Genomic DNA, 27,869 nt, shown 5'->3' with positions numbered 1-27,869 from the left:
TCGCCCCTCAGCTAATATCCCAAACTCTTACAGCAACCCTTTGCTTTCTTGTGCGGAGCCTTTGTGTCCACTCAAAGATGTGGCCAGGGAAATGAGCAGCCCCCTCCCTATGTCACTCCAAACTGGTTCTAGAGACAGCTACCTTCCCACTGGGTTTGGAGCCAACCTGGCTGGTGTTGGCTAAGGCTTGCCTTTCACCGAGTCTCACCGTAGACTTGGTCCTTTTACAAGTTAGTGAAGTTTCTGGGCCCACCCCACCTGCAAGGGGAAGAAAAAAAACACTGCCCACCCTGGCTATTGTGTCTGCTGTGGTAGCAGTTTTCACACCTCATTATCAGGAATGCACTGGCAGGTCAGCTGCCTTAGGCTAATGCTAATTAGCCTAACTTGGGTTTAGAAAGGAAAAGTACAACATTCTAAAACTTACTTTTCCCTCATATTTATTACAAATCTGAAAATTAACTTTGAACGACCACTCTATCTGTTTCTTGTCAAAAGTTACAGATTACATTTTATAACCTGTACTTTGACGTTTTCTGGGATCCAGTTACAGCCCTGCCAACATAAATAGATTTTGGTGGCTAGTGTCTGGATCAGCATGTCATCTTTAATGCTGTACATGTTCCACTTTTAAATATTAGGCACCCTACCTTGTGGGCAATAAGATGTACTTAGGAGTGACTTAATAAATATTTAAAAACAGGGTTTCATACCCATCTGAAAGGGTTATTTTAACTTAGCTTACAACAGGTTTTTAGGCTTCTGCAGTCCGGCTACACATGATAACCTGAAGCCATGTTTTACAGTCCACTCTGTGGATGGTGCGATAGGTGTTGCTGTCTACAGGTGGCATTTAACTTCCATGCCCTGAGTGCACTTTCTGCACCTTATATATACTAGGGCATAGGAAAGTTAAATGTGTCAATCAGGGTAAGCCAATGTAATCATGTTTAAAGGGGGAGCACAGGTACTTTACCTCTGCTGGCAGGGGTAAAGTGCAAAGAGTTCTAAATTCAGAAAAACAGATTGAGCAACAATTGGGGAGAAATCACGCCAAAGGTAATTTCCTATAGCATGGTATTATGTTTTGTTAGACTATGTTCTCTCACATTATACCCTGGCATGTTGTGTGAACATATTCATATGTTTTAAATCCTGATCAGTGGATCACATGACACTCCCCAGAGTCCTGACCATAGAGTTGTATGAAATGTTTCCTATTCGAAACGAGGTGCATTTTGAACTCTCATTGCTCCACTTCCCACCCATCAAATAATAAATGGACAGAAACATTGTACATTGCTGCAAATAAATATATTATATTGCTTAAGGATTTCTGGTCCTGGGCGCAGAATCTAATGTTTGTTTAAATCATATTTAAATTTCATTTGGTAAAATGTTTTCAACCAAATCACCAGCTTGATTATAAAAGTTGGTTCCTGAGCAAAAGAATGGTCACTAAAATATAACTATGAACTTGGAATGCAGAAAATCCCGAATCCACTCCACATCATCTGATAATAAACTGCTCCATAAACATTCAGGAACAGAGTGTAATAATGTACCAAAGACCAATTGTGATACTTATCAGTTAATAGAAAAAAGAACATAGGGACTGGGTGGACCAACAGTGCAGGACTGGAATACAAAAAAATGCATTATTTAAAAAAATGACATTTATTATCTTCTTTCACGTTTGGAAATGAATTGGCATCTATGGTTTCCAGTACCCAATAAGCAGGTGTTTGCCTCTGTAAATCAAAGCTACCTTCGCAGAGAGGCCAAAGGCTGAATGGGCATGACACCAAAATACGTGTATAACTACCATAGTAGGTTTGATGCAGGATTCGATGAAATACACACTGCTTCATGTGACTTTAAGTGCCAGATTCACATAAAATGTATATTCCAAGCATATGTAATTTACACCTGGGAACCTACGTAAACCATACATGGGTGAGTGATGCAAAAACTATATTTAAATGTACTTTATGTGTATTTGATAACCTAGAGGCGAGGTGGAAGAATCAGTTATGTGTTTTACAGACAGGATTTTTATAGTACCAGGAAGCCCTCGAACTAATGGCGCAGAACAAACAACAGAACAGAACGTCGAGGCCTGAGGGGTTCAGACTGGATTACAGGAACCAGGATGCGCTGGTCTAAAGTTGGGTAGGGTAGGAACATGCACGCAAGGATGTTGATGATAATAGCAATTTGTGAGGAGCATAGTCACTCCAAGGAATGTCCCGGCAGGAGCCAGCATAGATCAGAAAGCGCTCTAAATACTACGCAGCACACTGTACATATTTCATCTGTATCAATGGGCGTCTTGCAGCACGGTGCACAGTGTGGGAGGAAATGTTTCTGAATCACACAACAAATCATCAGTTTCCATGCTCGCATTCTGAAATTGAATTATTTCTAGCACGCCGTGCCAGCGGCAGGAACCTAAAGTTGCGAAAGGAATCTTTGAGCGCTAGGACCCCGCGGCCACGCGTTAATACTGTAAAATTGACAAGCCCTGGTTCCCCTCATCTGCTTCTGCCGCCTTTCTATGCCTGGTTCACAGCAGCAGGTGGTGGTGTGGTCTCTCGCTGGAGGTGACATCGCCTGCCCCAGCCCCTCTCTCCCTGCGCTCACTGGCGGGCTCTCCTATGGCGGAGGAAGGAGGTGGGAGGGAAGAGTGAGCCCAGACAGACCCAGAGGCTGCTGCTGCTGCATCCCAGCAGCAGAGAGGCGCTGCCCTGCCCAATGAGAGCCGGGGGAGGCAGAACTGTCAACGACTGGGGCTCTCTTCTCCCCTCCGCTCACAGACCCCGCGCATCGCATCCCAACGCAGGACCGCCGTGAAGACTGCCACCGACTCGCTGTTTGCTCGTCTGCTGCTGGTCAGGAATCACAGCAGCTCGCCTTCCTCTTCTGTTCTGCTTGGTTTCATAAGAAAAGTGCCTTGTTTTGCTAATTAAAAGTTAACTTTTCCTGGTAGCAAAGGGCTGCCAAGCAGCAGATCCGTGCTATCGGTTTGGGAAATTAATAAACGAGAACAAAGGGTATAAAAAAATGAAGAGGGGGCATCCCGCGCCCAGCAAAATGAAAGATGCTGACAAAAGACACTTTCAGATAAGCCCCGTCTCGTGTCAGGAGTAGGACGGATTGCGAAAAGGCACCCCGCGATCTCCAGCCCGAGAGGACTCTGGATTTTCCGTTTCTCGTTGTGGAAAGTCGCGTGGGGAGATAGTATGCTCAGTCTAAACAGCCCTGAAGGATGTCGGAGGGTTCCCGCGCAGCCTTGCCCCGCATCAAGGCCCTCCAGTAGGACAGGGGCGCCCCCCGAAGCCAGCTCTCGGTTTTATCTTGCCTTTATCCTCATACTGCTCACGCTGACCCCTCGTGCTGACTCTTCTTGGTGGTAAGTGCCCTTCGTGTTCTTCATTTTCAACTCGGTTATAATCCACTATGATGAGGGAAGTGTGTGTGTGTGGGGGGGGGGGGGGGGTGTATGTGTGCTCCAGGGGGTGGTTTGTGGGAAGCCTTCTTTGAAAAAGTGAGTTGTCATGAATACAGATACAAGTCCTCAAGCATCCGCCACTCTAGGAGCAAGCCTCCCTCAGGGTTACTCCATGTGCCTAGGTAGTTTGGCTGCGTGGGCTGGCGCGTGCGCCCGGTGCGTGACGGTGGAAGGTGTATAGCGCCTTACCGTGGTGTCCTGTCAGCGTCCTCCTGGCGCTCCTGTAGGTTCTGTGTTGCGCCTCGCTCGGAGTCGCTGTGGGCTGCTGGGAGTGTGTTTGCTGCGGTTCATATTGTTTCCGAGATGAGTTATGTTGGAGAGAGGACGCCGGAGCGAGAGTTACTTTGGTGCAGAAACACCTCACGCTCTGGGCTCCAGTGTCTACCTGCCCGTTGGGGCAGTATCTGTCTTTCTGTCTGCCCTGCTCGTGAAAGGAGGCCACGGAAGTGCTACTGATTCCCTGTTGGGATATGTCAGTGCCAGCCGGTTGGAGGCAGGGGTGCCCTGCCTGGAAGTGAAGGCGCGTGCGTTTACAGCGCTAGAGCGGCTGGTACCCGGTGTCTGGTGATATTGACCGTTCAGTCAGTCAGTCTATTTGTCTGTCTGTCTATCTGTGCATGCCTTTGTTTCTGCCGGTCCACCCGAGTCTCGAGACACCGTCCCCCCTCTGCCTGTGTATCGAGCCTGTGCATCCTTCGGGGTGCCTGAGACATGCTTAGTGCCTGACTGATGCTTCAGGTAGCGATGTGAATCCTCTGATCATGCAGGTGAGAGCGCCGCAGACACACTAAGTGCTTCTTCAGTGAATGATGCTGGGATGCAGGCGAGAGCGCGTTGCAGATCTAAAGTGCTGCCTCAGTGGGTGATGCTGGCAGGCAGGGCAAAGCGCCTTAAAGAAACCAATATCTGCTTCAGTGAGTAATGGTATCATGGGTGTGAGAGCGCCTCGGGGAGACAAAGAGCTACTTCAGTGAGTGGAGCTGGGATGCAGGCGAGGGCGCCTTGGAGACATTAATTGCTGTTTTAGTGAATGATGGTCGCATGGAGATGAGGGCCATAGAGACACGCGGAGCTGCTTCAACGAGTGACGCTGGCAAGCTAGTGAGAGCGACTTGAAGATAACTAGAGCCGCTTCAGTGAGTGATACTGGTATGCAGGTGAGAGCACCTCAGAGACACAAAGTACTGTTTCATTAAGTGATCACGGTATGCAGGTGAGAGCTGCTTCAGTGAGTGATGCTGCAGCATGCAGAAGGGAGCGCCTTGAGATCACAAGAGCTGCTTCAGTGAGTGTTGCTGCGTGCAGGCGAGAGCGTCTTGAGATCACAAGAGCTACTTCAGTGAGTGATGCTGCTGCGTGCAGGCGAGAGCGCCTTGAGATCACAAGAGCTGCTTCAGTGAGTGTTGCTGCGTGCAGGCGAGAGCGCCTTGAGATCACAAGAGCTGCTCCCGTGACCGTGAGTGTTGATCATGCTGCTGAGTGCAGGCGAGAGCGTCTTGAGATCACAAGAGCTACTTCAGTGAGTGATGCTGCTGCGTGCAGGCGAGAGCACCTTGAGATCACCAGAGCTGCTTCAGTGAGTGATGCTGCTGCGTGCAGGCGAGAGCGCCTTGAGATAACCAGAGCTGCTTCAGTGAGTGATGCTGCGTGCAGGCGAGAGCGCCTTGAGCTCACAAGAGCTGCTCCCCTGAGTGATGCCAACAAGCCTGTTCCACGGCTCCCCTCTCACTGTGATACAAGTATGTCCAGGTTCTGAGGGACACTGGGTTACCCCATAGCTTTAAATATATATACCCTCTCTCACTGTGCGCACGGTTAAAATATGTACCGCTGCGAAAACTGGCAGCTCGTAACCGTAAGTGTACGCTACTTACCGATGACTAGACCAGCCCTGTGCTTCCACTAAGCCCTAAAGGTGGGGCTGTCCTCTGACTTCTCTATCATAAATCATCTATCACAAGTCCCCGGATTATTAGGTCCTGTTCGCTCTCCCACTGGGCAGCAGCGTTTCATCGCAATAAACTGGCGGGGAGGCGGATAAAACCCAATTACAGGGAAGGGCGGCGGGTGGGTCGCAACACCCCGCCAGGACAATGTGTGGGACACGAAAAGGTAGGTCAGTGGGTGGAAGGCAATACACCTGTAGAGCAGTGGGTAGAACTCGGTAAACCTGTAGGGCAGATGACGGAACGCTATAAACCTGTCCTGTAGGGCAGAAGGTGGAACAAAATAAACCCGTACGGCAGTGGGTGGAACGCAACAAACTTGTAGGGTAGTGGGTAGAGCGTAATAAAGCGGTAAAGCAGTGAGTGAAAAGCAATAAACCTGTAGGGCAGAGGGTGAAATGCAATAACCCGATAAGGCAGTGGGTGAGACGCAATACACCTGTAGGGCAGTGGGTGGAACGCAACAAACAGGGCAGTGTGATTGACGAATGAACAAATTCAAGTTATATTTTAGGATTTGTCATTTCTTTCCCATGGTTCGCTTGTAGGAATCAGCCAAATCCGCAGACGCCAAAGAAGAGGTCATTTAAGAGGGAAATGCCCGCATTAAAAACGTAAACTCGCACAAACACCAGCACCTTGAACCGGGGTGTACTATCATCTTCCTCAAAAATGAGTGCGTCTGGCTGAGATGTCTCGCTCTTTGCGTGTGTGTGGTGTTGGGATACATGCCCGTGCTTCGACGCACCCAGTGTAAGCAGGTACAGGGAATCAACAACAACATTAATGGCGTGGAGTATAGAGTGTGGAGATCCTGACAGACTCTAGCTCGCGCCGGGTGTCTTGGCCCTCAGCTGGTACTCACGGAGGTGATGTCTCGTTTTAATGCAAGTCAGCGACCACACAGCAATAATCTGAGATCAACAGCGACACTCACGAGCACGGATCTCGGGTGAGCGCACCGGCCAGAGACATGAAAACCAGCGTAAACGTCGTGGCTGTGGAATACGCAGCAGCAATAGCAGTTGTAACTATTAAGTAACACCAGTAACTGCCAGGTGAACTCGCCGGGTCTATAGAGAGCCGGCTTCAATCATTTCTTATTTACATTTGAAGCACCCGGTGATATATATATATATATATATATATCCTCTTGCAGGCATCTACCAAATGTCTTCATTCGGGGTTCTCACATCCAGCTTTTGCATCTCACATGAACCCTTCCCTCTGTGCTTTTAGTTCATGTGACCACCACAAAAAAACAGAACTTCTTTACTTTGCCTGCACAAGTAACTGCTTGCGTAATTTTTACATAAAAATATAAGTTGTGAAGTCGATCTGAATTTCCATTAAATATGTACACATTATTCATCAACGCCGAGTATGGTTTTAAGTTAATTATATGATTCATTAGAAGTATCTCGTGTTTTTTATTATCAATGCGCTGACTACATAAAATACTGCGATGCAAAAACATAGCTCTGCCACTTTTTTTATCACAATGCACCAAAAATGCCACGAATGTGGAAAAAAAGGTTAATTAAAGGGTGCAATAATGGATTAGTGACGGGGTTATTGGCACTGCACGCGGATAAGTAAGTGCCCAGAGTGCGATGCCTCTGGCGGAACCGCCGATCAGGGGACATTGGAAATGCATTTCGGGGATCGGATAACATCCTTTAAAAGGTGCCCAGAAGTCAACAGCGCAACAAAAGCCAGCCCATTTCAATCCAATCACAAATAAAGACACATGGGGAAATATATTTTGTTCAGTGTCAAACTGAGAATTAGTTGGATTTCGTAGAAAAAGCGCTTTCAGGGGCGGTATAGTTACCTTCAATTGTCATTTCCCATTAACTTTACAGACCTAAACGCTCAAAATGAACTTCTTGTAAAAACATCCTTGCATTTCCGCCGCCCGGGCCGCGGGTTCCACCTCTCCCCGCGGCTGAAGAGCCGGTTCACGGAGCCACTGCACAAGTAGCGCCTTGACCCGCACGGGTCACGGGCTGTGCTAAAGGGCCTCTCGTGCCTGGAGAGGCGCAGAGCTGCAGGTCTGGTCTGGGTGGGCATTGTATTGTAACAGTTTTAAAGCTCCAACTTCCCCGTACAGGCTGCTGCCCCTCAGCTTTAGTCTAGGTGTTAATCCAGGGGTGATTGTTGGCGCTAGGGTACTTCTTGGGTACTGAAGGGGCCAAGACCCTACATCGGCTCCTCTTTCTTTGCAGCAAAAGTTCGGGGTGATCGGTAGTGGGGGGGGGGGGGGGGGGGGGCTGTGCGCCCACGCAGGTGGGTGGGATTTACAGACCACCTGGGGCGATTACATGCTGCTAGGTTGCAGGGCATGGCCCTCAAAGCCATGAATGTCCAACACCTGCCTTCTTTATGGTGCATTGCTCGCCAGAAACATGCGCCTTGAGTCATTGCACCTTTCATCAGTGCGCTTTGCCGCGGCTGACTTAGGTACTACTACTGCGGGGCTGCTGCGCTGTTACCATCCAGCTGCACCCCAATGCCCGCCACATCCCCAGGATCCACGGCCACGGCTCGCGTTCCTTGGATGCGATCTTCAGTGTAAGAGGTGGGTGGGCCGTGGAATTAAAGGAAGTGAACAAGCACACTTTGTGATTTTAATACGGCATAATGAAGTGGCCGATGGGAAATCTGTGTGAGGTAGGTTCTTGTGCTGCAGCTACCCTTCAGGGGACACGCGACACTGGCGGAAGTGCGAGTCAGCATGCGCCAGTGTCGCGAGGCACGTGAGGGCAGCGCGAGGCGTCTAGTCAGCCACAAGCTGCGCGTGACTCACGTGCGTCCAGACCTGACGCAGCCACTTCACATACTAACTAGGCAGTGTGTCCACTTGTTGAATGTGTGTGAGAGTGAAAGGATGGGGGCGTGTGTGCGAGAGTGGGTATGTGTGAGAGAGGGGGTGCATGTGTGAGTGGGATGTGTGGGAGCGAGAGGGGCCAGACTGTGCATGAGACTGCATGTTTACGAGAGAGGGGGCTTGCGTCTGGGAGAGGCTGTTTGTAGAGGGAAAGGTACGTTTGAGCGCGAGAAATTGGTTTTGGGTCTGTTTGAGAAACGGTGCCCAGGTGATGGAGGGTGTACTGTGCGTGTATAAGAGAGGATGTGCGAGCGAGGCTCTGTTCATAGTTGTGTATATTCGGGAGTTTGAGCAGTGCTTGTGAGATACTCCACTGTCAGCTCATGTAATGAATGCACTGTGTGATCCTGTGCACAGCCTCTTGGACGTCTCGTTTACCGCGTGTCCAGGCTGCTTTTGGGGGTTGAGATGATGCAGTCGCAGTGTGAGCGCTTTAATCACACTAGATTGATAGACGCAAAGAAAAGTACGTGGCAATTGTTCGAGCCTTGTGTTTTGATTTAGGGTATGTATGCCCCTGGTTGCTGCGCAATCGCACATTTGCTGGTAACAAGTATTTGAGTTTAGAATGTGCCCTCGGCTGTTAAACATTCCTTCTTTCGAAGACAGACCGAGCGCCCTTTCTTCCATTAGGAGTTTGGCTTTATGACCTGAGCTTAGAAGCAGACCCAGCCACCCTCTCCCTTCAAAGGGATGCGCCGAGTGTCCTCTGCCCGGTTTATGGCGCTTTGTAACATCTCCAGAGGGCCCCTTTCATGTTCCCCGCTCGGGTTTCCTTCAGATCTCGGAGGTGCCGCGGACGGAGTCTCGAGAAGTGCACATGAGCGGCGCAGCCTGCCTGTTAAGTGGACCTTTGAACTTGAGAGCTATGGCTCGTTTTTATACCGTCCAAATTACTACCGTATGCCTGGCTGAAATCTATATGGGCAGCAGTGTCACCCATTGCATGCCTCGGTGTAAATGTGGCCCACCACCCCCCTCCCAGGGTCTGCACTTCCCCCTTGTAAATGAGATGTGGCCTCACACAGAGCCGAGCAGAGCTGCTGAAACAGGAAGTGACCTATCTACACACACCCGAAAGTTGGGCCGCGGTGTAATCCTGTTTTAACAAGCCCTGGGTATTTAATTAATTATAAATACATTTATGTGAGAATAGTCACTGAGCTCTGCCTCCTCATAGTCCCATGAGTCCATTTTGTTTTTTGAGGTGTCTGACATATTGAAAAAATAGCACAGGAGCTCTCTGGAATTAACTTTCCTTATAGCACCGGGTTCGTCTCACACATGAAGAGCTGGACATCGATCTGTGCGGTGTTTGGGGCTGGTTAAAACCGGATAACCGAAACCATATTTGTTTTGGATTTAACTGGCGCATTAAGAGAAAGAACGTGGTACAGTTGGCATGCACATATTACGAAGGCTATATACAGGATGTATATAGTCGCATTACACATATCAACGATTTGAGGAACATGGAGCTTTAGTGACGTGGCAAAAGTCACACAATTTGCTGGCAACCTACTCGAGCAGGATTCGAACTCAGGTCTCCGGGTACCAAGTGAAGTAACAAGGCCTGACACACGAAAAAATAGAAATCCAAGTTTCCCACTACAAATGGTCCCCTTTTCAGGCGGCCAAGAGAGAGAGTTGGGCATCTCGTTTCGGGCTATTCTTCGGTTTCCAGGTCCGCAACGATTGCGTCTGAAATCGTGGCCTGGATAATTCTGGGTCTTGTGATAGTACCGTAGCTGGACTTTCCCGCAAAGCCATAGGGGTGCGGGCAGCTGTTAAACCACTGGCCTCTACCTGTTCTGTAAAGATAGGGTGAGGGGAGAATCCAGCGGCTTGATGTACAATGACCCCTGCAGAATGTGACGTGGGATCTCAGATATTAATGATTGGCCTTAGGTTGATTGGGCCCCGCTAAAGGTCTGGGCCCCCTGAAGAGGCCCGCAGGACTTGTGATTCACAAAACCCAAGGTTTTCACCTTGGTAATAGAAATAAGTATTAGATTTTCAGGCTTTTTGGTGGCAATTTACTTTTTGCCCTTTTTAGGTGCACATGGAATATGTTTTCCCATGTCGGGAAAAACTGTCCTTACATAGCCTGAAGACATGAAAGTCTTTGGGCGCTTCCCACCTTAATTGAGCGCTTCTCCAGTGACTTTTAGGGTTCAAGGTATGAGTGTAAATGGGGTGGCAGAAGTCACTGCAGAGGGTTGTGAACGTTCTCAAAGTTGAGACGTTGTAGGTACTCCCAAATGGTCGATGGTACCCCTGCTGTGCCTCCACTGGCAGCACCAAGTTTCCGGTCACACTTGTAGATTTTCCACCGCCCAAAGTTAGATTTAAGGTTGGACAATTCTGTGACTGGAGATTTTGAATGTTTGACCCCATATTCTATTTATTACATTCATAAACATGGAGACTTTGAATGTTTAACCGCAAACTCTATGTCTTGCAGTCAGAAATGACTGCTACTCGTTTTGAAAATGAGGCTCCTAGTTACTAGAAATTTACATTTAGGGATGTGCTAAACACAGTATGTGGTGGGCTTCAGCAGGATTTGGTGCGTTTGTCCACATAACATACAATTCAGAAGAAACTACATCTTCAATATTGATGTGTAAATGTAGGCAATGGATTTGATTGATTGAGGTAGAAGATTTCAGATTAAGAACGCATACTAGTTGAGTGGTGTGGCTCACTGGTTAGAGGCGGCAGACCCGGGATGGACCGGGACCAGGGTTCAATTCCCGACGTGGCAGGGTCATGGACCAGGGTCAGCGGACTCGATAATTCTCACCTCAGTGCCTACTCTAACCAGGGATCACACTCTCCAATTCTGGGCATTAGCTTGCCTCATCTCCACAACGGCCCCCACATACGCCGGGGATGCCTGGTTTCACCTTGGAGATACCCAGTAGGGACCATCTCACAGGGAAAGCCAGGACGGGTTTCCCAGCGGTCTACTGTGCAGAGATACTCCTTCGGGAGTCGATTCTAGCGCATTACAAACCCACATTAATACTTCTAATGGTTGTGCTTTGCCACATAAAGGGAGTACCTTAAAGCCAGGGGTGTTGGTTGCCATAAGAGCAATAGCTGAAAAACTCCAGTGCTTTTTTGAAAGTGGGTTGCGAAAATTTACATGTTCTAGATCAATGCTATCGATGAAGTTTTCTTTATAGATGGCTCCGCAAACACTTTGAAGGCCACAACTTGAAGTTTTCACTTTTGTTGAATTGTTTAGCACTCTTAGGTGAGTGATTGCCAAGAATTTCTTAGGCTTTTAGCTGCTAAGCAAATACCTAGAGCCACATTTTTGGTAAATTATGGATGCTAGAACTGTTTATCTCTCTCCTTTCTGTGCACGTGGCTGAGCCTTCAGTAGGCGAAGAGACAGGGAGGCATATTTACAAATGTTGGAGTGTGGAGGTATGCCAAATTTGGTATCGCCATGCTCTCACATTTTGAAAATGCAGGGATACGCCGTATTCACGAGAATAAGGCACACCCCTGTATTTTCCCTCGCACTGGCACAAAAAACCAGCACAGGCACCCTGTCGGGGAAACGTTGGAACAACATGTGCAGAGCCAAGCGTGTCCCAACAACGCAAACGCTACCACGCTTGCCTTAACCAGACATATGCCTGAACCACGCATATGCCTGGTTAAGGTAGCGCGCTGTCTAGCTGTCGGAATGGGTGGAAGCAGGAAGGATCGAGAGAGGACGCAGTGAGGTAAGTGGGGCTGAGGCCAGGTTTTGAGGATTGGGTAATGTTTTAGGGTTGGGGTCATTTTCAGGGCTGATGGGTTGGGGTTGTTTTCAGGGCGGGGGAGTCAGGGATGTTTTCGGGCTCAGGGGGTCGGGGTAGTTTTTTAGGGTTCAAGGTATTATTAGGGCTTAGGGGGGTTCAGGGTAGGAAGGGTAGTTTTTAGGGCTTAGGGAAGGGTGGGGTGTTTTTAGGGCTTGGGGAGACAGGGAAGTTTTTAGGGCTACGAGGGGGCAGTTTAAAGGCTCAGAGAGGGGGACAGGGATCAGGATACCTTTTATGGCTTGGGGCAGGGTAGTTTTTTAGGGCTCTGGTTCGTTTTTAGGGTGGGGTCGTTTTTAAGGCTTGGGGGCAGGAGTCGGGGGGTTACACTTACCTGATAAGTCTTAAACACGCATATGTCTTTGCCATATATGCCTAAACAACACATATTTCATTGTAAAGGCATGTGTTGTAAAGGCATGTTCGTGGTTAAGGCATATGTGTGGTTAAGACTTGCATGGTTAACACCCCGTGGAACAGGCATGTGTGGTAATTTCATGCGTGGTTCTGTCACACAACCACCCTGCCGCCATGCTGCGAGGGTGCCTGCACTACCGGGATGATTGTTTAAGTGCAGGAAGGTACACCTTCCTGGACGTAAACAATCAATTATGGCGGTTTCCTCTTTCTCTGTGTGCTGCAGAATGTAGCACACATGAAAAGAGCAAAAAACAATCTCACCATTCTAATGCCTGCTACCCCATGTCATTAATTTTTGGTGCTGCCTCAGCCCTGTAAATCTGGGAAAGCGTCAAAAAGCAATGGGTGTTGCAGTGGAACGTTCACAGCAACACCCACTGCACGCCCCGTTGCGCAGAGGAATGCAATGGAAAGTAGCATATTTACAAGGTGGCGCTAAGTCACGCCAAGTGCCTTTCTACCACCTTGTCAATATGGAAAATGGTGCTACGCCTCCGAAGCGTCAAAAAAAGTGATGTTCTGGTGGCGATAGGGGCTTGTAAATAAGCCCCATGGTTTTATCTGGCAAAGCTTGTAACTTCGTCTGTTTTTTAGGAATTGAGGACAACTGAGAACCTTGGCCTCATCGCTAACTTGTTTCTAAATTTCTGTGGAGACGGGTCCAGAATATCTGCCATTCTTTAAATACTGGGGTGGTGTAGGTGAGTATGTTACATGAGTCCAAAATGTCCACCATCCGTTCCCATACTGGGGTTGTGTAGGTGTGGAGGTCAGATGAGTCTCCACCAGCTACAAACACTTAAAACCCCAACCTGCCATCTCCAACATCCTCAGCCTCCTCACTCCCCAGACGCTAACTCCAACCATCAGATCCCCACTTGAGATCAGCTCACCACCACATGTTCATCCACAGAAACAGGACTATCAGCAACAAGCTCACTGCATCTTCAATAGGTCCATAACCTCAGCCACCTTCCCAGAAGAATGGAAACACGCTGAAGTCAAGCCCCACCTCAAGAATCCATCCGCTGACCCCAACAATCTAAAAAATCATGGCCCTTTTCTATGCTCCCCTTCCCCGCCAAAGAATTCGAAAAGGCCATCAACTGCCAACTCACAGAATACCTGGAAAACAATGATCTACTGGGTACATCCCAATCCGAATTCCATGCAAACCACAGCATAAAAACCACCTTGATCGCATCCAACAACGATATAAGAACCTTCCTAGACTGGGAAGAAGCAGCCGCCCTGATCCTCCTCAACCTCTCAGTAGCCTTTCAACTCCATTCCACCCAGTAGCGGCTGGCAGGGAATGGGAGTTGAGAGGCAGGTGGGGGTCACAGGGGTGGGAATGACAAAATAAAAAGCATACTTCCTCGCCACGTCTTTTCCCCATTGTCTCTCCTACGTCGTCCCTCGTTGTCTCACCGCCGGAACCAGGAAACACACAGACTCCCGCTCATAAGCCAATCATAGCGCTGCAATTCAGTGCTGTGACTTGTGTGAGCATCATGGCTCGGCATCCAGATGGGAATGGGTGGCTGGGCATGTTCCCCACCAGGCTGTGTAATGCAGCCTGGTGAGGATCATGCAAAGTGCGCAGGACTGCTTGGCCAGCCCACGCAGTCAGGCACTATTTGGAGTGCAACAACCACTTCTCCTCCCGGATGTGTCCCAAGAACATCTTGTGCTGCATCCCTCTAGGCTCATCCCTCAGCCCTACTTTGTTCAGCACCTACATGACACCCCCTGGCTTACATCATCAGAACTAATAGACAGATTATCAATTCCTACACAGACGACACCCAGCTCATCCTTTCTCTATCCGAAGACCCATCCACCACAAAGGCCAGCATACGCCTGTGCATGACCGGCATTGCTGACTGGATACAAAACAACTGCCCCACACTCAACACAGAGAAAACAGAAGTACTAATCTTTGGGAACAACACCTCACACTGGAATGCCTTCTGGTGGACTGCTGAACTAGGACCCTCACCCACTCCTACATACCATGCCGAAACATCTGCATCATCCTGGATAGCAAATTCACCTTGAAGAAATAGATCAAATTAGTCTCCTCTGCCTGCTTCCTCACTGTTCACTTGCTCCAAAAGCAAATGGATCCGAATGAGCATCAGACATACAGTCACTCAAGCTTTCATCATTAGCTGCTTGGACTACGGCAATGCACTCTACAGAGGAACAACCACTCACCTCTTCAAGAGACTGCAGGCCATACAGAACTCAGAGGACAGACTCATCCTCACCATCCATAAATGGGCCCACACCACCCTACAACTCAAGAAACTCTATTGGCTCCTTGGTCACAACAGATGTAAATTCTAGATGCTGACCCACGCCTACAAACCCTGCACAATCAAAGACAAGCATACATCAACCACCGCCTGAGCTTCCACCAACCCTCCAGACACCTGAGCTCTACCTCCCTCTTCCTTGCTCACACGCCCGCATCCACCGAAGAAACAGGGGAGGATGCTCTTTTCCTACCTCGCTGCACATTCCTGGAACACACTCCCCCTCCATCCCTGGACCTCAGCGATCACACTCGGCAACTCTGGGCATTAGCTTGCCTCATCTTCACTAACGGCCACACCAGACCGCCGGGGATGCCTGGTCTCACCCTGGAGATACCCATTAAGGGACCATCTCTCAGGGAAGCCAGGAAGAGTTTCGCAGCGGTCGAAGCGCCTTGGGACCCTACGGGTAAGTAGTGCGCTATATAAATGCCTATACATTTACATACATTTACATTTACACCCTCTTTTCAGGTATTCAGAAATGGAATCTAGACCTGGCTGTTCATATGATACTGCACAAGGAGCATGGCTTTCAGCATCTGGATACCCTCGCGGGTGACTAACAGCGCTTTATGATTTCTGTTTGATTGATTGATTGACGAGTCCATAATGTCAACAATCCTTTTCTATACTAGTGTGGTGTAGATGAGGAGGTCAGATTAGTCAATGTCTCCCCTCCTTTCCCATATTGGGGTGATGTAGGTGAGGAGGTCAGAATGTGGTCAGGTGAATCCAGAATGTCTGCCATGCTTTCCCATACTGGGGTGGTGTAGGTAAGGAGGACAGACGAGTCCATGTCTGCAATGCTTTCCCATAGTAACGTGGTGTAGACAGAGATGTCAGAGGGGAAGTCGGGTTGGTGTTGACAGTTTTAGTAGTAACTCCAGCACCTCCACAGTATTTTGAATGAATGAAGCACACATGACACCAGAGTACTTGACAGAGGGTTCTGAGTCCTCCACAAATACTGCAATGATGGGTTAGAATGTTTCATTTTCTTGTGCGTTTTTGCTTCTGAAAGTGTTGTATGGCCATGACCTGGCAGTACCTTATTTGGCTTTAATCTCAGCAGTGGAACAATCCGCCACTGGGTGCCACAAAGCAGAGTCCACAATGGACAAGCTATTGACTAGAATCCCAAATACAAGAGTGAAATCAGATATACAGATGGTTTTGGAGTACAAATGTGAGCCATTTTGTGTATCAGAATGTTAGTACACAAAAAACCCCAACATGTTTCAATGCTCGGGGATTAGCACAATTTCTCACAATGTTAGGTCTGAACCTAGGATGAGACACTATTAATCTCTATGCTGAATACTAGGACCAGCAGTCCACAAAGCTGAGGGGCGTAGTAAGGGTAAGGGCACTTGGGGGCCAAATATAACCGCGGCAAAAGGAGAGCAACACCATATCTCCTGCACAATCATGTAACACTTTGACATGGGTGCACGGTCTATCACCAGCAGGAAGATGGGACTTCAGCTCTGTTAAGGAACTTGTTACAGAAAAGTAAGGTGGAATCCTGAAAAAGTAAATCAGGCTCAGGCAATCAGGAATAGTTGAGGTTACACTAGCAATCTACAATAGATGAAATGTGAGAAATAGAACTCAGTATAACTTCTTAATAAACAAATTAATCACAATTGGTAACAAGTGGATTTTCCAGCACAACAGTTTGAATAAAACTGGTAACAGGAAGGTTAATGAACGAACTGTGTGTAGGTAAATAGACATTTCAAGACAAGGGGAATTTCATTCAACCTGTTTTTTGGAGAAACAATGGGCTGTGCTACTGCCAGGTCCCAAGTGATCATTCTTGCAACAGCTTAAAAAGACAAGCATTGGCAAAGGCAGTAGGTATCGCATATGGTAGAGCTATTTGATTTATCAATTTCTTTTAGCCATGTTGTACAGCACAAAGGAGAGGAGGGTTACTTGAAGGTTCAGGTGTGGGTAGTGGTAAAGGGAGGTGACTGTGACTTGAGGTCTCCCACATGGGTAGAGGTAAAGGGAAGTGATGGTGACTTGAGGGTTCAGGGTGGGTGGAGGTAAAGGGAGGTGAGTTTGACTTGATGATTTGGGGATGGGTAGAGGTAAAAGAAGGTGAGGGTGGCATGGGAGTCCGGGGAAGAGTAGAGGAAAAAGGAGGTGAGGGCAGCTTGAGGACTTGGGGGTGGGTAGATGAGGGGGTGACTTGAGGGTTCAGGGTGAGTGGAGGTAAAGGGAGGTAAGGGCGATTTTATGGTTAAGGGATGGTGAGCGCTAAAGGGAAGTAAGAGTCATTTTATTTTTCTGGGGTGGGTAGAGGTATAGGGAGGTAGGGGTTTGATTTAGGGGTTCGGGTCGGTAGTGGTAAAGACAAGTAAGGGTGATTTTAGGCATTAGGGGTCAGTAGAGTTGAAGGTGAAGCATAAACCTTTTGAAATCACTGTTGTTTTATGATGAGTAAAATATTCTCCAAATTATGAAAGAAGTAACCAACAAGTAAGTAAATGTGACACAGTGTAAAGTTAATTCATAATAACACATACTGTATGGCAACAGCCTTAAACAAAGGATATATATTTACTGCTTCATCATCAATCAAAGCTACAGTCGCAATATATGTTTTGGAAATTGGTCACATGATACAAAGTTTCAGGATTACTAGTTGTTTACGTTCGGCTCTTGGAAATACAGAGCGCGAGCTTCACCTCTGATGGTTTCAAGTTGTCTTACAAAACAAATACCATGATCCAGTGCAAGCAGCACCAAAGAACACCAAACAATAAATTAATCTATACCTGGTCAATGCTCAATGGAAGAAAACAAAAACACACAAAGGCAACGTAAAGCCAACCACCAGTGACGCGCTCACCAGTGAAAAGCAAGAAAAAAAAGATTGACTATGATGCCTACCAAGCGTGAGTAACAGGTGGGCTACTAATACTAGTACTGGTGTACTATTGATACGTTTTTCCAGGATAAGTCAGATTTTGGCAAAGAACTGCTCGAATAAAATTGATAGAAGCCTCATCGAGTGGGAAATGGAAAAAAGCAAAGTGTTTTGATCACCAGTGCAATAAGGAGAGCCAGTCCAGTTTGCATTATACCACTGCCTTTGGTACGTGCATTGGTTTCCACAGAAGTTCAACACAATGTAGAATGGCTAAAATATACTTTATTAACAAAATATATAAAATCAGCAACAATGCATTAGATTCATTTGATTCTAGTAAGTTAAGACTACAGTGGGAACATACCTGCAAATCTGAAGCCATCATATGCTGACCTGCCAAGTGAACGGATCCTTTTCAAGGAATTCTGAAGGCTTCACACTTTATGCTAGTGAGTGAGACAGAAAATTGATATAGTACACAGACCTAACCAACGTAAAATTGTATGAACTGAAGGAAGGCAGTGAAAAAGAATAACTGGGAACACAACAGAATCCTCACAGCTTTACATGGGCTGTAGTTATTTTGCAGTCACATTCATATAAGCGTCATACCTTAACAAGGCTCCACCGTGTAATTGTTGACAGATACCACAATAGTTCCCCAAAGTCCTATAGATGAAAGTGTATTGGTCACAAGATACAAACGAGTAGTGTATAGCATTATAAAAGAGGACTGGATTGGTGTTGTTTTCATGGTTTGTCGCTGTGCCTATGTGTGAATTTGAAGTGAACAGGAGTGAGACAGGGCATTTAAACAGCATATGCTGATGTGGAGATGAATATGAGATGTGTGAGTGTAATATGTAGTTTGTGGTAAGTGTATTGGTGTCATGTGTATAGGACAAACTGTTCAAGCTGCGTTTCCACAACGTAGTTGGTTTGGTAGAAAATGTGATAAGAGGCACAGTCATTCAAACAGATGCCTACCATCTATGGAGAAGGAGGTGACATACAGTTTCTGCCCACCAGCTCTGATGCCTAGGTATGAGTCCAGATGTGAAGGGTCTGGATATGGAGATGAAGTTAGTTGCAAATGTGCTCTAGGATTCTATCTCTGCGCAGGACTGAAAGGAGCTATCAACAGGACGAAGTGCGCCGAAGTCGCGCCAAAGTCCAGCCCGTCTGCGCCCGTCCGCGCTGGGCCCGTGCTGAGTGCCAGTCCCCCTGTCCCTACATCTATATTGGTCTATGCGCTGTTATCTCTCACTGCACTTCGGTCACCAGGTAGTGAGTGCTGTTACATATATGATCCATGTACTCATTCTAATGCACCTTACCACCTAAGTTGTTCACACTGCACCTTTAGGACTCCGATTGTTAACACCAAGATTAAGGCTCTCACTAATCCGTCCCCTCCCATCGCCACCTTTCTTTTAGCACTTATCAATGCTCGTTCTATGTGCAGACACAGGCAAGAAATCGCAGATCTAATAATAGATTCTCACTTGGACGTGCTGTTCATAACGGAAACCTGGACGGATGGTGCTTCGGACCCGGACCTAGTCATAGCAGTCCCCAGCGGATTTACGATACACAGGCAGGACAGAATAGGCCAGAGGGGAGGTGGGGTTGCCATTATCGTTAGAGACAATTTCCCTATCAGGACTACACCGATACCATCTACCTCCTGTGAAGCCATAATGTTCAGTATTAAGCTCACTCCCCTTTTCAACCTCAAAGGCGTACTGATATACCGCCCACCAGGAGCACGTGCCCCCTTTTTACTTAGCCTGTGGTCGATACTGGAATCTATAGTACTTGAAGACCACTTCACGGTGTTAGGGGATTTCAATTTCCACCTCGAACTAGGTAGCGACGTTGATACAGCTTGTCTCTCATCGGACATGGAAGCGTTAGGGTTGCATCAACTAATATCTGCCCCCACCCATGAGGCCGGTCACACTCTTGAAGGCATATTCACCAATATTGAGACGCTACACATCACAGCTCTCCTTCCTATGCCATGGACCGATCATCATGCTATCCTAAGCAAGTTAGCCATCCCCGATACCCCCAAGACGAGAGTGGTTAACCATGCCCCCAAACAGGTGAGAGCATGGAAAGACTTAAACGTGGGGACACTGAATACTCTCTTGGCAAGAACATCGCCTCTGCTGTCAGATGATCCCATTGTCGCTACAAATCAGTTCCATAACTGGCTCAGTCAGGCCACACACGAGTTAGTGCCCTTAAAATCTATTTCCCAGAATCGAGCTTCCCCCAGTGCACCTTGGTTCTCTGATGAACTCAAAAAGCAGAAGCAACTTAATAAACAAAGAGAAAGACACTGGCGAAAGCAGTACGACCCCGAGAGTAAAACATTATATAAAGATTCACTTGCTCGGTACAAACAGATGATTGCAGAGGCGAAAAGAGCCTACTATGCCGAACAAATCGACAAGGCAAAAAACTCATGTAAAGAGCTATTTGACATTACTAAGCGCCTGTCCGGTGGCACGCAGGATCTTACACCCCCCCCTTCACAACAACTTTGCGATGCCCTATCCGTTTTTTTCTTTAAGAAAGTCAACGATATCTATCAGGCTTTTTCCTTAAATACCAAAACCGCTCCTCGTTCCCTTCCTCCAACACCGCGGGATAATTCATTGACACGCTTTGCTGACCTCACTATGGATCAGACGAAGAGCATCATTTCAAGGATTAAAACAGGGTCAGCACTGGATCCATGCCCGCTTAAAGTGCTTGCCCCAGTTATGGACACGTTGATTCCGGTCATAACTTGGGTCTGTAACGCTATGTTCAGTTCCGGCATTTTCCCGGTCTCACTGAAACACACGTTGGTCAAACCCCTATTAAAGAAATTTAATCTTAATAAAGATGAACTAAAAAACTATTGGCTGATAGCTAGTCTCCCGTTTCTGGCCAAAGTCATAGAAAAAGCTATGAACCAGCAACTGTCGGAGTTTGTGGAGCAGCATCAGCTGCTTCACAACACTCAGTTTGGATTCCGCAAATGCCATGGCACGGAAACCGCCCTCCTAAAAGCGGCCGATGACATCAGAGCCATACGAGATCAGGGGGGACAGCAGTCCTGGTCCTGCTGGATCTCTCTGCGGCCTTCGACACGGTCGACCACAAGATCCTGGCCGACCGTGTCGAACGACTAGGGGTCCAGGAAACAGCGCTGGACCTACTTGTATCGTTTTTGGCTAACAGAACTCAGGCGGTATCCCTAGGACCATACCAATCCTCTAAGGTGTCCCTGCCTTGTGGGGTCCCCCAAGGCTCGTCCCTAAGTCCGACACTATTTAACATCTATGTGTCGGACCTTGCTAGTGTCATCAAAGCATTTGGGATGAGCCTGACCTCCTACGCCGACGACACCCAATTGGTATTGGCCATCAAAGGGGATGGTGATGAAGTGGCCAATCTATTTACTAGAGGAATGGTGGCCATAGGCGACTGGATGGCCACGAATTGTCTTAAACTCAATTCAGAAAAAACTGAAGTGGTCATTTTCGGTCACCTCTCCCCGGGCTGGTCACCAGTTTGGTGGCCAACATCGTTTTGAACTCCTCCTAGTCCAGCCCTCAAAGTTAGAAATTTGGGCGTCACTTTTGATGTAGGACTAAATTTCATGGCACACGCCAACAAGACTGCTGCAACAGCTCACATGAAACTCAGAATGATCAGGAAAATACTACCCTACCTACCGGATACTGCTGGGAGAACCGTGGTCAGCTCATTGGTCTTGTCCGCCCTGGACTACTGTAATGCCCTCTTCCTAAATGCACAATCCAGGGTGACAAACAAGATGCAGTCAATTCAAAATGCAGCCGCTTGGATGCTGGCGGGACTTCCCAAGTTTGCACCTGTCTCAAACACCATCAGGGAACTTCACTGGCTCCCGATACGCAGCCGTATCAAATTTAAATCATTGTGTATTGTTTACAAGGCACTCAACAATCAAGGCCCCCACTTCCTTAAACACAACCTTCTCCACTACACTCCAACCCGTTCCCTCCGCTCCTCTCATCATAATCACCTAGTAGTGCCTCGTACTAGAACAGTTACTTGGGGCGATAGGCGCTTTCTGGTCGCCGCCCCTAGACTCTGGAACATCCTTCCTCTACATATTAGGACCAGCCCCTCCCTGTTCATATTCTGCAAACAACTTAAGACGTGGTTATTCGACCAATAGCTCTGTATATTCTGTAGGTTTCCTAGATGCTGATCCATTCCCTTAAACCAGCGCTGAGACGCCTACGGGTATTCGCAGCGCTTCAAAAATGTCAATAAATAAATAAATAAACAGGTATTGGCATTATGCACGAAGCCATGGTGTTTGTTTTCAAGATTCTCCCTAGAGCGGAAGGCAGAAGCTCATAGCAAAGGACATTATATGATGAGCTGAAAGAGTGGTGATGAACTGAGACAAATGCTGTGGACAAGTCCAGAAGTGGTGCAGTGATGTCAACCTGCCCATGATGGTTTTCAGATCGTCCAAGACGTAGATCAGGGTGGATCCTGTACCTCTTCCACAGTGGAATCCAGTTAGCTGGTCTGAGAACGAGTTATTTTCTTCAAGGAATTTCTGGCTTTGAATGAATGTGTCTCTTTCAATCAGTTTATTAATAAATGGTACCTTTTGAGCGTGATCTGTAGCTAGCCGGGTCTGTTGGGTCGAGATCATTCTGCTTGATGAGGAGAATGTATATAATAATAGTAGTTATCCATTCTCATCACTTGTTTTGCATCAGTCTTAGATAGCAGCATGTTCTTGAAGCTTGGTGATGGGCAGGGGTAAGAAGGTGAACCCACAGGTTCAGTAGCCTTGACAAAATCATGAAAATCCAAGACCGTGATTTGCTTGGAGAACGCAAGAGTTAGATGTCTGTTAGTCAAACCAGTCCTCTTTGTCTTGGTCTTGCAGAGCTAGGAACATGGAGTCTTGCTAGCAAATTCTAGTACCTTAGTTATTTTGCCATTGTAGTCTTTGCAGAAGTGCATTCAGAAATGCGAAATTTGAAGGTGATTCTCTTGAGTTCCATTGTGAGGCATTTGGTATTGGATGTTCCAGTTTGAGTAGCACAGTCCTTTTGCTTTCTTGATGGTGGATTTGTAGACCCCTTTTGAGATTTTGGCATGCATAGTTCTGTGTTTCTAACATTAAAGGGTAGACATTTGTGATTTTATCTTCTTTATCCCTTCATTGAACAACACATCTTTTAGCATATGTTGATATTTTGAGAGGAATGAGTCTGTTAAGGGCTTTGGAGAGCCATGTACAGGTGGTTTACAACATTTTTTGGGCAGGTGGCATGAGTGGTGGGAATGTGGAAAAACAGTTCCAAGAGGTCAAGGATGTTCCAGTGTCTGTAGGTGGTTGTCATCAGCAATGTGATAGCATTTCATGTAGGCGGGAGTTTAAAGGGGAAAGAGATAAGCCACTGTTTGCAGAAGATAGCTTAATTTCCTATGATAGTGATAAGTCCAAGAAAGGTGAAGATTTAGTGATGCTTGACAGCAGGCCATGTGTGCAGCCACTGTAAAAGAGGAGAGGTTCCAGGTTAGTTACTTGAGTTTTTGGCTATTGCAGCAAAGGTTGGTCGAACCAAATGTTCAGGTACAGGTGCAGGTTAGTATTGTTTAGGGAGATGCATGAGATTGTGCCTGAAGACATCTGTGAATGATCCACTATCCAGCAGTGATCTGAAGCTAGGCAGGAATGCAGCGGAGAAGGCAGGAATGGACGTGCAGTGGCGGAGTAGAGATTTAACGCCTATTTATTTGATCACTGTGTAGAATATGGTCTTCATTTTCTGCTCAACGCTGGGAGGACTATTCTGCGTATCTACGTGCTTTAGAAATGCAAAGAATCGAATCAAATCTGTCAGACTTCAGGCTTCAATGGTTGAGGTTAGAAATGATTAATCTGAGATCATTGCTAAGCCTCCAATGGCTGTCCCTGGTGGCTAGATCAGTGGCAGTGCAAGGGGGTCCCTGAGCTCCAGAGGGTCCCCTCTGGCACTGAGCACCGGTGTTGGGCCCCTGGTCTGAGAGCTCCTGACTGAGTCCTAAGCATGGGTGGGGCCCTACTTATACTTTGCAGGGGTGCCCCCTCCAGCGGCAGCTGCTTCGCTAAGGCGGAGTAAACATCGCCCACTGCTTTGAAACAGTGAAATTAAGGAAACATAAAATGATAATAACTTGCGGTTATTATAATTTTATGTTTTCCTTCTGTGGCAGGTTTGCGGGTGGGGATGCTCCAATGACAGAGGTCAAGGTATGCTACAAGGGACTTATTTAAGAAAATAGTCGGTCTAAATTTGTGAGTTGCACATATGTAACACACTCAAATGTATCCACAGGATATCAGTCTTAGTACATAATAAATCGGTGGACGGTACAAAGAGAACACACAGAGAAAGTAAATATATTCAGAAAATTTATATTTTACTAAAGAAACACAAAGTTGGGGAGACAAATACAGAAAAATGAATTCAAGCAATAGTCATGAACAGAGATAAGTGATAGTTCCTCTACAGTTCACAACTACAAACATCAACTCCTAGTGGGTATAGCAAACAACCAAAATTAATTAATAAAGAATGGTCGTGAGTTTGTGCCAATGCAACGTTTCCAGAGATGATGGAAACCTTTCAGACGCTCACGCCCAGTCACTGTTAGATTTGTGTTGAATCCATCACCATTCTTTAGATGTGGAGGGAGTGAAAAAAGTATAGAGATGGATTTAGATCGAGGGCTGGGCTATGACAAGGATGGGGAGTGATGGGGGCTAGCAGAGAGCGTTAGTAGAAGCTGAAAAAGAGGAGCTGGGCCAGTGCTCTTCTCGCTGCTAATAGACACTGAGCAGTGACTTCATCAGGTTAGTTTGAGCAGGTGAGGCCAGGAGAGGTGGAGTAGGTTAGTGTGTGAGTAATAGGTAAAGGTTGGTTAACCAGTGTAGATGGTATAACATAACATGTATTTGTAAAGCGCACATTCACCCAAGTGTATCTTGGCACTGAATAACAGATGTTTGTTGTTACCCAACTGAATGGTACTCATTTTATCAACCTCAGAAGAGTAAAAGGCCCACGGGGATTTGAACCTGTGACTATGAGGTCGCACACAGGCCCCTATAGTGGACGCATTAGTCCACTAAACCACCAAGCCCAGCTATACCCAGTATAGGTAGTTGAAGGTTGGCTTCAAAAAGGGGAAGTGAATGAGGAAACTTCAGAACTGAATATGGATTTATTCCAGACTTAAAAGCTACAACAACACGTTAGAGCAATCTTATTGTGAAGCGAATACATTTTTGGAACCGAACAGCTGTACGTCTCAAATCGTCATCTCTGACTGACATAGGGATCCTGACCTGTGTTCATAAACCCTAAGTGTGTGTTATGACACGAATATGGCCCTCGTAAATCATTCACGGCATTTCCCCATTCAGATTCACAGTGCTGCTCAAGGAAATTTGTTGACTGGACTCTTTTGCTAAAGCTAGTCACAAGATCTCCTCCATAATAACTTTTAGGTGCACACTATCTTTCTTACCTAGCACTTATACAACTCTTGTGCAAGGTAAACTGTGGTGCAGAGTGTGCTGCATAAGCACAGCCAATCAGCATATGAAACGCATCATTCATTACAATATGCTGGTTGGAGGGAATGTGCCAAATTGCTGAGGGCCGAGACAGAATTATGCAGTGAACTCTTCTTGCAATCACGCAGGCCCAAAACTTAGGCTGGTGAGAAAGTTGACCAAGGGGGCGGATATGTAAGGGGTCGTTGACAACCACTAATCACCTCCAGATCATTTGCTTGCAAAAAACCTGTAGCGAATCAGCTGATTTCATTTCTGCATGCCACGGTGCAGTGTTCAAACTCTACCTCAAAACTCAGCAGAGTTGCACCACAAGCACACGTGATCATGCCCCCTTTTTTCCAGGGTGAGAAAACGATGTGCTCCAGGGCACAGAGCTGTTTCACCCTTAAGAGCTGTAATTCCAACTATTTCCTTACGTTTCTATTATAAACAGTAGTCCACACAGTGAATTATTACAGTTTATACAACTAACTGCAGGAGTATGTGAAACTGCTACTTTTTTATATACAATCTTTTTCAAAATAGACTTGTTTCTCGGGAAACTGCGGGCTATCTTCTCGATGTTGCTTTATCTAAGATTTAGTTTTGCTGTGTTTCAGGACTTGTTTACAGATGTTAGATTTAGTTCATTCTGGCAGATGAGACCTTGCTTGCATAACTCTTGTAACACTTGCTGGGTGTCAGTAACACTCTAGCATTAGCAAACACAAGGAGATGATGAACGTAACGCTGAAACCTTTCAGACGCTCATGCCCAGTCACTGTTAGATTTGTGTTGAATCCATCACCATTCTTTATCTCACTATGCCACCCCAGTTCCGACCCAGCCATATGCAAATCAGCCCTGACCCTGTTCCTCATGGGAACAGTCCAGCCCGAACTGCCAAGCTGGCTCTTCCCTAGACTGGAAACAGGGAAGACCTGGCTTGGCAGTTCGGGCTGGACTTTCCCCCTGAGGAACAGGGCAAGACTGATTTGCATATGTCTGGGTCAGAACTGTGATGGCGAAGTGACATAAAGAACGATAATGGATTCAACCCAGATCTAATAGTGACTGGGGTTGAGTGTCTGAATAGTTTCAGTGCTCTGTCCACTTCTCCTTGTGTTTGCTTTGTTCGCCCTAAGTTGGCAGGGTATGCCCAGACATGGGTCTCTTACTCACTTTGTTACTAGATTCAAGCTAGCCTGACAGATGAGGAGGGTTACCCCAAATCTGGTTCTGGGATGTTTGTTTCCATTCCAGGGAAGACCTGGCTTGGCAGTTCGGTCTGGACTGTTCCCATGAGGAACAGGGTCAAGACTGATTTGCTTGTGGCTGGCTCTGTCATGGGGTGGCGAAGTGAGCAAAGAACGACTGTGGGTGATAGTGATTAGGGGTGAGTGTCTATCATCTTGTGTTTTCTTTATACTCTAGTATTAGACAACATGCTTTCTAATGATGTTAAAGGTGATTTGACATGTGTATTAGGAAAATAAAATAGAAATTAATTCACAAAGCAGTGTACGACAATTTGTTTTCTTCATTTTCCTTTAAACAAAATAGGACCAATGTTGAAACACACAAATTTGGGCGGAGGCCCGGGGCCTCGCTGCAGCACAGTTGGCACTCCAAACATCCATGGTGGAACAGACTTGAGAGTTCAGCAGCGAAGAACATACACACTCAATACAGCAGTGTTCTCAAAATTATAATATCAAATTCTCAATAATAAGCAGCAACATTATAAAAACCAAGGTACATGATGATACCATTTTTTTTCATGATTGTGTTCATTTCCAAATAATTACAGACATGTGTTTTGCACCAATGCTGGTGCTTTTTCAATAGAGGGACGCCTCGCGAGACTTACAATTTGGTCTGACACTGAGGTTGTTTTGAACTGTGTGGTAACTATCCTCCAAAGTGTAGGCAAACATTTGTATGATGCAAATTGATGATGAAAACTGTATATGGATAGGGCAAGATGAAGGATGAATGGCAGACACCTTGACCACCTTTTTAAGGACGAATTATTGAGCAACACCAACTTTTCTATGATCATTATCTTACTTGGCAGTCAAGGTCCTCAGTGGCAGAATATGATAGGGCAAGAAGAGCTGTCCTTTTGCACTTATTAGAGACGGTTTGGTAGGTCAGTGCCCTGCGCAGAAAGCATTTGCTTCTTGAAAGGCAACCATCTACCAACGTTAGAGGTTAATGGAGGTTATAACATAATATTTCAATATGGACTTGTAAGGAATTGGGTTGTTGATTGACTGGGGTGTGAGCCTTGGTCAAGCAACAACCACATTCTTTTCAGGGTGAGACACAAGCCAACCCTAAATTAACCTGTGCTCCAACTTCTGGCAGCTTGGCACACACAATGAAGCTTAACATAGAGGCAAAGTGTAAAGTATTTGTAAAGCACTTCAGACAGTAATAAAGTGAAAAATACCACAAA

At 46.7% G+C, this 27,869-nt stretch overlaps 1 protein-coding gene across 2 annotated transcripts in view; it reads left to right on the top strand.

The window, feature by feature from the left end:
- The first annotated feature begins 2,530 nt into the window (after positions 1-2,530).
- WNT2B (Wnt family member 2B) overlaps positions 2,531-27,869 on the top strand; it is a 368,678-nt gene continuing 343,339 nt past the window's right edge. The window contains exon 1 of one of the 2 annotated variants that reach the window (XM_086923346.1): positions 2,531-3,412. In XM_086923346.1, the coding sequence (XP_086779472.1) occupies positions 3,243-3,412 (170 nt within the window). In that variant the 5' untranslated portion in view covers positions 2,531-3,242. Of the gene's footprint in view, positions 3,413-4,233; positions 4,279-27,869 lie in introns of those variants that run through there. The other variant, XM_086923347.1, reaches the window with a different exon arrangement.

The sequence above is a fragment of the Lissotriton vulgaris genome, chromosome 5, assembly GCF_964263255.1.
Source record: "Lissotriton vulgaris chromosome 5, aLisVul1.2, whole genome shotgun sequence".
NCBI classification, from domain to species: Eukaryota; Metazoa; Chordata; class Amphibia; order Caudata; family Salamandridae; genus Lissotriton; species Lissotriton vulgaris.
Note: the sequence above shows the minus strand (reverse complement) of the source record. Positions and strands in the feature narration are given on the sequence as shown.